This window comes from Punica granatum, unplaced genomic scaffold, assembly GCF_007655135.1.
Source record: "Punica granatum isolate Tunisia-2019 unplaced genomic scaffold, ASM765513v2 Contig00334, whole genome shotgun sequence".
In the NCBI taxonomy this organism is placed as follows: Eukaryota; Viridiplantae; Streptophyta; class Magnoliopsida; order Myrtales; family Lythraceae; genus Punica; species Punica granatum.
The window spans coordinates 1-11,970 of record NW_022204287.1 but is presented as its reverse complement, the minus strand read 5'-3'; the positions used below and the strand labels follow the sequence as shown (position 1 = coordinate 11,970).

The 11,970-nt window shown below is 41.7% G+C and overlaps 3 protein-coding genes across 3 annotated transcripts; 2 read left to right on the top strand and 1 right to left on the bottom strand.

Moving 5' to 3' along the window:
* Nucleotides 1–739: 739 nt before the first annotated feature.
* LOC116190155 (vesicle transport v-SNARE 13-like) lies at nt 740–3,322 on the bottom strand. The gene is made up of 3 exons (XM_031519812.1): nt 3,229–3,322; nt 997–1,055; nt 740–892 (listed from the first exon to the last, which is right to left on the bottom strand). Exons 1-3 carry the CDS (start codon nt 3,320–3,322, stop codon nt 740–742), a joined length of 306 nt encoding a protein of 101 aa, XP_031375672.1.
* A 585-nt stretch (nt 3,323–3,907) lies between these two features.
* Nucleotides 3,908–6,069, top strand: LOC116190146 (pentatricopeptide repeat-containing protein At5g61370, mitochondrial-like). Its single transcript, XM_031519805.1, has one exon. The coding sequence runs from the start codon at nt 4,152–4,154 to the stop codon at nt 5,556–5,558; it is 1,407 nt and encodes a 468-aa protein (XP_031375665.1). The 5' UTR covers nt 3,908–4,151; the 3' UTR covers nt 5,559–6,069.
* A 1,459-nt stretch (nt 6,070–7,528) lies between these two features.
* On the top strand, nt 7,529–10,319 carry LOC116190152 (probable xyloglucan 6-xylosyltransferase 5). Its single transcript, XM_031519810.1, has 2 exons — nt 7,529–9,285; nt 9,921–10,319. Exon 1 carries the CDS (start codon nt 7,878–7,880, stop codon nt 9,246–9,248), a length of 1,371 nt encoding a protein of 456 aa, XP_031375670.1. The 5' UTR covers nt 7,529–7,877; the 3' UTR covers nt 9,249–9,285; nt 9,921–10,319.
* Nucleotides 10,320–11,970: the final 1,651 nt, after the last annotated feature.

Genomic DNA, 11,970 nt, shown 5'->3' with positions numbered 1-11,970 from the left:
GTTTCTGGCTCATGCTCTTTATTATTAATGAGATTTTTGGTCGTTGAAAGGGATCATAACATGGAGAATGCGCATTTTCTTTTCCGTTTATTAGTACTATAAAACGACAGTTTCTCGGCAAATGCTGAGTTTTCAGGGCTACTTCCCGTCAACCTCGAATAACAAATAGCATACGAGCTCTTTTTCATTTGCATAGGTGAATATCAAAATATTCAAATACCGGGGGATCAGTCTTAGTGGAATAGCTTGAAGTAGATGATCAGAATGATTGCAGTGACCAAAGCCGACACCAACGAACAGATTATCCACTAGTTCCTGTTCATCCATCTCGACAGGGCTGTCAAAATCCGCTTGCTCCTGCCGATATTTTCGTCCACCCCATGAAGCTGCAATTTAAGAAACTCGGATCAGTAATCATCAGACTCGACTGTAAGGGGAGATTATGTGACTAACTGGCCATTGTTGCTTGGGACGATAGACTGTTCTGTGTTATGGGCGTGCAGCCATGACTGGCGTCCCTGATGTAGATCTTGACTTATCGAGATGCTGATCTCCTCGGTCTCGAGCATCATCCTTCGACCTTCTTTGATTCTGTCGCTCGAGCGGTTTAATCTCTCCGTGGCCATCAACAGTCTCCCTCTTGGATCAGCAGCCATGATCGGTAATAAGTAACTTGGGCATTCCCGAATTCAGGGAGTGAGAGGCACGGAGGTACCATGTTGCATCGGGCATTCCCGAGTCAAAACAACTCGTCTCCTGCAACAGGATTGCTGATTCGCTTAACCATGTCTTTAATATTGTTCAGGTCCCTCCTGTACTCTCTTAACTTTGCGATGAGAGCAGCTTTCACACTCGGCTGCAAGGTCCTTGCCTCAAGGTCCATTTTCGGAACCTAGGAAATGGGAAGAATCCCGACAGAGGTTCGAGATTTCGGAAGGAGATATGAGAAAAATTTGAAAAAACGATGGAAAGAAGATGGTTAATGGTTTCAAATACCAGAGCCTCCGCTTCATCTATTCCGCCATTAATTTCGGAAACTTTCTGCTGCTTCTGCTCTGCAGATTACATAGGCATGGGGCAAGACCGTCTGACAATCAATAACATTCTGAAGATAATGCACATAATGGTATGACAGAGATCGGTGTCTCCCTCAATTCAATACAAGGGAGAGTTCCCATATTCGTCGTGATTGAATAAACAGGCGCGATGAAATGAGCAAATTCAAAACCTTCCAATGGCCAGAAAACTCGAAGCAACATCTATCTCATGCCCATCAAACGAAAGGCAATAGCAAAAGCATTGTAGTCACGTTTGCTTGGAATTCAGATGCGCCCTCTGTTAGTGATATGCCCTAGAGCTTGATTTATGTATTTGAATAATTCCTTTTATGGCAATAAAGTTTATTCTATTATTCGTATATTGTCTATGTTTATTAGAATAAAGTCCTTAAGATATTTTGAATGCTTCATTCTTAAGAGTTAAGAATATGAGTGACGAAGTAATTCGGTAAGAATATCTTTAAACTGTTCACGATCGTAGGAGACTTAACTGGACATTATTTCTCCAGATAGATCCTCGCCTCTATCTGTTTCCATTATTAGTATACAGATACTAATGAAGATGGAGTAGTGAGTCTCATGCTATTTGATAACTGTTATCATGACAGATATGTGGATATTTATATGATAAGTAGTCGAACGTGACGTGCATATAACATTCATACGGTAATTTACTAATGTCAATGAATGTTGTCTGGATCGTATTAGTGCATATAGTCCTTAGACCTGAGATGGAACGCTATCTCAAGTATAGGTAATTAGGATTTGCTACTGCTAATGTATTTGTGCTTAGCGTGAGTATTCGGCAGATAGTGGTCCTAGTTAGTTATACTTGGAGTTAGGTGTCTGATCAATACGGGATTCACTAACCTGAGTAAACAGGAAAAATGTCCTATGGATATGAGTTTTATTCTGGATTGAGAAATCCTCGGTCGGGATAGATAGACTTGAATAAAAAGGAGTTTCTGTTCAAGTGCTACGGATCTAAGAATGAAATTAGAGAGTCCATATAATCGGCTATAGAGTTTGGCATTTACCGTAGCTCTAGCTAGATCGGGATCTTGTAGTGAAAGGATTTAGTGCATGGTATATACGATCAGAGGTTCATCAGAATGTTTCAATTATACATTCGTCATCTTTTGGATTGTCACGATATGCTGCTAGGTGTCACTCGTGAACTTTGGGAACCAAGGGCATTTTGGGAATTATGCTTTTGGTTACAGAAAGAGTTTCTGGTAGTATCAAATGAGTTGATATTATAATCCCATTGCCATTTGATGATGAACCTAGTTAGTCACACACATTGAGCGTGTCTAAACCGAGAAAAGAATTAATTCTAATTAAGGAAGTTAATTAGAAATTAATTATCGAACGAGGCTTGCAATGTGGTTGTAAGGGTGCTAGCACATCCTGAAGCCGAGTTCAATATCAAGGATAAATATATTAAGGAAACACGATAGTTTCCTTATTTGGAAAGTTTCTGTAAATAGATTGTCTATTGATAGAAACTCGTGTCAAGGACTTATTTAATCTTTCTTTCTAACTATAAGGGTAAGTCATTGGATGAATTAAATTGTGAGGACTCATTTGTGATTTATTAATTAATTCGGATTAATTAATAATTGCATTTTAGTCCCTGGGTAAGAATATATATAGATATGTTCTTACGGTTAACCCTAGAGGTTACTTGATCGAAAACCCTAATATTAGAAAGAGAGGAAGAGGAGAGACGGCTGAACAATTGTTGCCGTGAACTCCCAAGGCTGATCGGAGTTCTTCTCGGATCCGATTCGGCATTTCGGTGTTGTCCTTGGCGTCCTTGAAGAGATCCTTTCATTCCATGACGATTCCGTTCGAGATCGGTGACCTAGATCGGAGTGTACGGGTCGAGAGGAGTCTAATCTCGGTGGAGACGTGCTCGTGTGGACGAGCTAGAGGCCGGACACTTGGACGGCTAATTTGATCGACTCGAATCAATAAGGTTAGTGAAAAGTTCGTAACTTTTCTTATGGATTCATTGTGTGATGTTATCTATTCGTTTAGAAGGTGATTCTTATGTCAAGATGTGATCTTGAAGTTTTTGATTAAACGAGCACGCGATAAAAATTTGATTTTTACCGTAATTAAACTTTCCGCTGCGCACGTGCTCGGTTATCCAACACCCTCGTACCACCCCTGAGAGCTCTGGCTGCAGCACATTTCCGTGACGGGTCTGCAGAGAGGTCGCAATACAGGCGCTCGTAGCCCTCGAACACCTGACTCATCGCTCCCTCGATCGCCCCGGAAAGCCTTACGCCAAATTTGTTAAACCGAAATCCTAAATGAAGCAAATCCTACTCGGAGGCTTCAACATTCACAACTGGAGGAGTCTCGAGAGGAGGATTCATTCACAGAAAGGAAGAAAAGCTCTCATATGGAGACGATTTTACAATATTAATTTTTAATTAATTAATTAATATTAATCTAAAAATAAATTGACTCTAATCAAATTTACTAAAATTATCATTATTTTTCATTAGAGTAGCCGAAGCCCGAGTGAAAACTCTCTATTAATAGGTTGAGAATATCTCGAGGTCACAAGGAACTGCAATTTCCATAACACGGCCACAATGTTTATGAATTTCCATCTGTGCCCTTGATTAATTGTTACATTCATTCAGCCCTTGATTAATTGTTACATTCATTCAGCCCTTGATTAATTATTACATTCTTTCAGACGGGAAAGCAAAATTCTGGGGGGCGAATTGAAATTTTTCTTGGGAAATGGGGATCGTATTGAAATAAACCTTTCTTTGGGGAAAGATTTGAAAATTTTGTTTCAGACATAAACGAAGCTGAGCTCGCTCCATCAACTGTTTTTAACTGTCTGGCAATGAAGGATCCTTGCCCGGCGCTGCGGGAGGATCCGAAGCTCAGCTCATTTCTTAGTTGCTGTTTTGTGCAATTGAAAGCACGTGCGATTTTCCACCATCTTCGTAATCATCATAGCTTCGGAGATTCCGGCGTTTAGTGCATAGTGGTGTTTCGGCTAGTGTCCTGCGCCTGTTCGATGAATTGTTGCTTTGAAGAAACCCGGAATGGAAAATCTTCTTGATGCGAACTATGAGTGCCTGGAATTGCATTCGCCTGTTTAAACGACCTTATTGCAGTTGCTTGGATGCACGGATGGTGAATGAGCTGTGCAGTTTGGTCTCGACAGCAATTGGAGGCTTGGACGATCTTGAATTGAGGCTCGATCAATTTAAGGACTCGTTAACTCCTTCACTCGTGACCCGAGTGGTGGAATTATGTAAAGACAGCGAGGTACCCTCTAGAAGGGTTCTAAGATTCTTCTCGTGGTCGCGGAAGAACTTGGACTCAGGTTTGCAAGACACAGACTTCAACTTTGCGATTCGGGTATTTTCTGAGAAAAAAGATCACACTGCTGTAGAAATGTTACTTTCAGACCTCAGGAAGGAGAGTCGGGCGTTGGATCCACGGACTTATGGGGTTGTTGCTGAGACTTTGGTTAAGTTGGGGAGGGAAGATGAGGCGTTGGGCATCTTCAAGAATTTAGACAAGTTCAAATGCCCGCAAGATGGAGTAACCGTCACAGCTATTGTGAGTGCACTTTGTTCAAAAGGGCATGCAAAGAAGGCTGAGGGAGTGGTGTGGCACCACAAAAGTAAGATTGAAGGCATCGAGCCTTTGATCTACAGGTCACTTTTATATGGGTGGTCGGTAAAAGAAAATGTGAAGGAAGCACGAAGAATCATCAAGGAGATGAGGTCGCTCAGGATAATACCCGATTTGTTCTGCTTCAATGTGTTCCTCCGGTGCCTTTGTAAACAAAACCTTAAGCGGAATCCCTCGGGTCTTGTGCCCGAGGCTCTGAACGTGATGATGGAGATGAGGAGTTACAACATTCACCCTACTTCAGTCAGTTACAATATACTGCTCTCGTGTCTCGGGAGGGCCAGAAGGGTGAAGGAGTCGTGCCAGCTTCTCGAAACGATGAAGAAGTCGGGGTGTGCTCCTGATTGGGTTAGCTATTACCTCGTTGTCCGGGTGTTGTATCTGACCAGTAGGTTCGGGAAAGGGAACAAAATGGTCGATGAGATGATTGAAGGTGGGTTGGTCCCAGAGAGGAAGTTCTATTACGACTTGATTGGAATTCTCTGCGGGGTCAAGAGGGTGAATCATGCTCTGGATCTATTTGAACGAATGAAGAGGAGTGAATTGGGTGGGTATGGACCAGTCTATGATGTGCTTATACCAAAGCTCTGCAGAGGCGGCGACTTTAACATGGGCAGAGAGCTCTGGGAAGAAGCCGAACGGACAGGGATCAACTTAAGTTGCTCCCCAGACTTGCTGGATCCTTCCATAACTGAGGTATTCAGGCCAGTGAAGAAGGTCGAGAAAGACAAGATTAAGCTCATGGGGCTCAGGCAAGAGAAATCCCAACCGAAGCAGATTCAGGTGAGACTAAAGAGGAAAAGGAGGACGAAGAAGAAACCATAATTAGCTGCTCATTTCGTAAATGGCTTGCTGCAATGCGGCTGTTTTGCAGCAGCATCAGTAGCTTGTCTTGATGGAAAATTTCTCGTTCTCTTTTTGTCGTGCTTCTGCTATGTGCTGATCTTGAAACCAAAGACAAGGGAACACGGAACAGATCCGTATTCCATCACTCGGTTGAAATCTGAGTAGCCATATTTCGCTCAACAGTTTTAGTTTCTGCGGTTTGATCTTGCAAAGGAGGCCCCCTTGGGAGAAAACATAAATAAACAGTTTTGACATATGGGAGCATTGAATCTTAGATGTAGTGGGCACATGGGAATTGGGACAATCTTGCTCGACTTCAGATGGCATCTATCAAGAAGTGGGTCCCTAAAATCCCTCTCAGGTTTCGATAGAATATGAAGATCAATGTAAGACATTGATTCAATGGTTGTACAACTTCCGTGATTGAACATATTCAATGTTCGCGTGTCATGTTGAATTTAAATAAGATGAAACATGATAGATTTTGTAAGGACTGTATTAACTCAATAATTTTCATTAGAAAGTTGAATCGTTTCGTAAAGTTATACGAATCTATTAGAACTCTGCAACATTATAAGTTACCTAGCCACCTTAAGCTCGGGTAATCAACTGCCGATGCAGCATAACATCGGTTCTTGTTTGGTCCGACAAACCAATAAAATAATGGCAAAGGAAGAGTTGATGGTGGCTAAATTTGTGACAACTTCGAAACTATACGTACCTCACTGTGTAAAATCTTGAAATTTGGTCAGATCTGCGAAGGCCTTCAAGCTACGTGCCTCGCCTAAATATTTAACCTTACTTTGATGCTTCGGAAAAATAAAAATTATAAAGGAAATTAATTGAAAATAATTATTAATTAATTATGGAGAGTAATTTAAATTATTTAAGTAAAGATAATTACTCTCCAGCCGAAAGAAAAGGAAATGAAAAGAAAATAAAAAATAAATTGGAAAAAAAAGGGAAAAAAATTAAATGGGAAATAAAGCTGTTGTCCACCAATTTTATTCCCACCAGCACCAACAGCTAATAATATAAAATCTCTTTTTCTTGCTGGAATAATAATATAAAATGTCAATCAATTGACTAACTATGAATTAACATCCCAAACAAGTCCACGACCGCGTTAAAAGCCAGTGGGACTTGAACTGGACACAAGTTTATACATGCAACTACCCTCCCAAAAATATAATGAAAATTCACAGATAATTTCGACATTTTAACCGCGCAAAAATTATCGAGTTACCAAAGCTATTTGAACATATTAAATTCTTCTTTGAAATAAATTAGATCGTTTACAACGAACGAATACCAAAAATATATTTATTTATTTTGATGAATTGCTTCTTCTTTTTTTTTAATACTGGAAACTTCCTCTCTAGACTCCATTGTCATTTGTTTATTCCGCTAATTCCAACTAATTTATTATTAGTTGTAGAGATCCAAAGCCGGACAAAGCACATCTCAATTCTGGCCAATATTGATTTGGTCCCTCAAGTTTTTCTTTCTTCTCAACTCAACTCCATTGATATTTCATTCATCTGTAATAATACATCAAAGCGACCGGATCTTTCTATTTTCTCCACAGTCGAGATGAGCAAATACGGAAATCAATAATGTGACCTTTTCGACAAAGCACATACCAATTATATATATGTAAAAATAACGTTAAAACGATTCTATAGATATGTTCATTATAATCATATACAGAAAACGTTTCATTGGCATGGATTCTGAGGAGTTGGAACCTCCTTTTTTGGGACAAGTGGACTTATATTCGTAGGGTCATATATGGCAATCCTAGGGCATGATCTATCGGTTGAGGCAAATAGAGACATTGAGGGGTCAAATTGAGGCACAAGGAAAACATCTGGGGCAAAGAAGTATATATCTTGAATCTGATAATCTCTGCCCCGATCGGACATTAAAATATGAACGCATCACGGTCCGTCAGCGATGCAAATCTCTCTCTCTCTCTAACACGGGCACACACACTCTCTCTCTAAGCTCTGCTTCCATCTTCGAACCTTCGTGAGCTCCACTACACCATTGCCCCACTCTTCTAGGGTTTCTGCCTTCTGGGCTTCGCATAATCCTCCATTGCATCGGCGAGAGAGGCGAAAGCTCTGTGCTTTGACTGAGTTTCCCTCACATCGCTGACCTCTCTGCAATCTTGATTTTTGGGGAAGCATTGCCGGCCGAATCGACGAGATGATTTCTCCAGTCGGTCTCTGGGAAGCGTGAATTGCTTCTGAGCTGGTCTACTGATCTATCTAATCGGCGGAGAGATCCTCGGGGATGGGGCAGGACGGCTTCACGCCTCAGAAGAGGTCCACCACCTTCAGCCCGCTGCCGACGACCGCCACGAACGGCGGCGGGAGGCACTCCTCTGGTCGCGTGATTACCCGCGGCCGGCAGATCCAGAAGACTTTCAACAACATCAAGATCACGATCCTCTGCGGCTTCGTCACGATTCTCGTCCTCCGCGGCACTATCGGTGTGGGCAACCTCGGCAGCTCCGAGGCCGACGCCGTCAACCAGAACGTCATCGAGGAGACCAACCGGATTCTCGCCGAGATCCGTTCCGACTCCGACCCTACCGACCCCGACGAGCCCCCCGAGCCCGAGATAAACCCTAATGTGACATACACCCTTGGCCCCAAGATCGAAAATTGGGACGTCAGCCGCAAGAATTGGTTAGAGTCGAACCCCGAATTCCCGAACTACGTGAACGGTAAGCCCCAGATTTTGCTCCTAACCGGGTCTCCTCCGAATCCTTGTGACAATCCTATTGGTGATCATTATTTGCTGAAAGCTGTCAAGAACAAGATTGATTACTGCAGGATTCATGGGATTGAGATTGTGTACAATATGGCCCACTTAGATAAGGAGCTTGCCGGGTACTGGGCGAAGTTGCCCATGATTAGGAGGCTAATGCTATCCCACCCCAAGGTCGAGTGGATATGGTGGATGGACAGTGATGCGCTGTTCACCGATATGGTGTTCGAGATCCCGCTTTCCAAGTACGGGAACCATAATTTGGTCATTCACGGGTATCCCGATCTGCTGTTTGATCAGAAGTCATGGATCGCTTTGAATACTGGGAGCTTCCTCTTCAGGAACTGCCAGTGGTCGTTGGATTTGCTTGATGCTTGGGCTCCGATGGGCCCCAAGGGCCCGATCAGAGATGAGGCTGGAAAGATCCTGACAGCTAACTTGAAGGGCCGCCCTGCTTTCGAAGCCGACGATCAGTCGGCCCTTATTTACCTGCTGATCTCGCAGAAGGACCAGTGGATGGACAAGGTCTTTATTGAGAACTCCTACTACTTGCACGGGTACTGGGCTGGGCTAGTGGACCGGTATGAGGAGATGATTGAGAAGTACCATCCCGGGTTGGGAGATGAGAGGTGGCCATTTGTGACACATTTTGTGGGTTGCAAGCCCTGTGGGAGCTATGGGGATTACCCTGTTGAGCAATGCTTGAGAAGTATGGAGAGGGCATTCAATTTTGCCGATAATCAGGTTCTCAACCTTTACGGGTTTGGTCACAGGGGCTTGTTGAGTCCCAAGATTAGAAGGATTCGGAATGAGACAGATACACCCTTGCAGTACGTGGACCAGTTCGATATTCGGCGGCCAGCACATGGAAATGACAGACCGCAGAGCTAGCTGAGTTTATAGTCACATATGTGAAGTTGTTCTGTAGGTAATGCAATTGTCATTCCTCAATTCAAGTTTTTTACATTTTTTTTTCTCCTTTCATATGTCTTACTTAGCGATGTTTTTGTGACCACAACATCGTATATTATTTATTGGAGGGAAATAGAAAGAGTTTCTTCCTGCTCGGTCGAATAATCTTTTGGAAAGATAGCGATCGTACTTGTCATATAAACGAAGTTGATTGATTCTTTTGCAACGTGCAAATGAGATTGGAACTTACGATTGCAATACTAATGTGAAAGATTAAGGTGTTGATCATGGAGGAAGCTCGATAACTTGCTTGATGAGGCTATAGTCGATCATCTACTACTATCACCTCCTCCCTGACACTGTAGTCTTGGCTCTTTGAGTGTTGGGATACTTTGGAATAGGCTTTAGAGTTTCTGAAATCGATCGAATGTAGCTCTTGAAGTGGTAATACTAACTTGCTCCGCGACAGAAGATGAAACCTGGAAAATATAAAATGCTTTCATGCTTTGACTCCTGAGGTAGGAGATCTAATGAAACCTCACTTGGGATAGTTACTGCTCAATCTGATATTGGCATTCGTTTTGAGTTTATGTGATGTGAACTATGTGAGCTGCCTGATGAATGCAAAAATATTGATTGGATGGCTTGCAGATCCTCCAGTGCCATGGAAAATCCTGCACTCGACCGGTAATCATTTGCTGGAGAACTCGTAGTCCATCCGTCCGTCTTTATAAGATATGGAGGTTAAATTTTCACCCTTCTGCCCGTGGGATTGTGTAAGATCTTGTGCACATAAAGGAGTCGGGAGATAATAGCTTGCGCATTTGCCCGAAGGTCTAACTTTATGAGTAGGCGAAGCGGTGAAAGAAACTTATAAGATGGAAAAACCCGTGAGATGCGTCTCCAACGGATCGTGGGCATGATTCGGGTCCCAACTCCAAAGACTTGCCCGGTTTCCCGTTTTCTCAATTTGAAAACACATATGTTCCCTTCTTTTCATTTGGTTGCACCAGCATCCTCGAATGGCAAAGGCACGCAAGACATTGTCTTCTCCATTTTCTAGGAGGATGGAAACTGATGGCCCGTTTGTTTTCAAGGTTAAAATCACAAAAATTTTAACTTTAACTCAATCCACTACAGAATAAAAATATGCATTTCCCAAGTCAAAAATTTTAACTTTAATTTTAAGTCAATACACTACACAACATTTATTTTTTTCCACAATCAAAATCAAAATTACTTTAATTTTGAAACCAAACGCGCCATGAATTTCATTCCTCCTCTTGTTTCAGAAAATCTGCAAAAACCGCTTCTCATAACCAAGTGGGCCGGGCCTGGTCCTTTAATGGGCCTATGGATTCTTTTGAGTAAGTCTTCAGGCTAAGTTTTTTTTTTTCCCCTCAAACGATAATTAGTATTCGTTATAAATCCATAGCAAAAATGGATACAAGGGAAAATGCTCAATTAAATATTACATAACAGTAAAAATGGATATAAGGGAAAATGCTCAATCGGATATTACAATAGTGGAATGAATATAAGAGAAAATCATCAATTAGATATTTCAATAGCATAATATAATTCATTGGACAAACTACAAAGGAATATAATTCATTGGACAAACTGCCAAGGATGATAATGTGAAAAGACTCATGAGACTTATATAATCTTCTTCTTCTTCTTTTTCTCGAGGAGGAAATTATTTTTGAAGAAAATAGAAAAATAAAATAAAATCAATGAGAACTTCTCCTTATTATATTATTTACACTATGAGTAGTACAACACTTGGTACTCATGAAAAGGGGTAGAGCTGAAAGTGGCTTTTTATGACTAGTGCCAAGTAGCACAATCCAAATGTCCAATTTGAATTTGATATCAATTATTAATTTCTTGAGTACAAGTAGTTGTAATAATAATAATTACCAGCTGCCTTTATATGCTTTGACCCAAAAAAGGTCGAGCAAAATGGTTCAATACAAAAGATCGAGAAATGTTTGTCTGTCAATCTGCTGTGTTCCCACATGACAGAAGGCTTTTGTCTAGTTCCAAAATCTCTTGGGGCATATTATGCCGCCAAGCAATGAAGACGACATTGAGAACAAACCATAGGATATGTTCATTATTCGAGAACTTATAACTGGTGTGATTTGAACCTGTATGAAATGGTTATTATACCGCTTTAGGCTCCATGCACGTTTTATTGACGAGCGTAAACCTTTATGACGAAACGTTGTACAGATACTATATACGCGTGTTTTCTTGACGAGTGTAAACCGTAATAAGCATAATGATTGAGGTTAGGTTGCATACACAAAGTTGGTGCAAGCCTCTGAATATTACATTATGTGAGTGCGTTATTAGTTACACCTGATGTTTCCATATCCCAAGTGTATTGTATGATACTCAGGCCGTATAAGTATTTATGTGGAATCGGAGACCGATTATCGGAAGATGAGGCGGCCGTGCAATGAAGATTTACTATTAGATTCCAGCAATCGGCGGAACAAAAATTCTGATGAGTGGAGGATGATTCCCGACGGCTGGTGACCGTTATTTCCCGCTGGATTCCAACTGCCGGTGTCCATTTGCGTGGGGCCGTTAGCAGATGAAGACGATGACCGGCGAAGCGGCCCCCCGTCTGATGCTTTTCTTGACAGTGTGAGCCCAGCTGATGAGCTGATAATGATTCTTTCATGTTGTT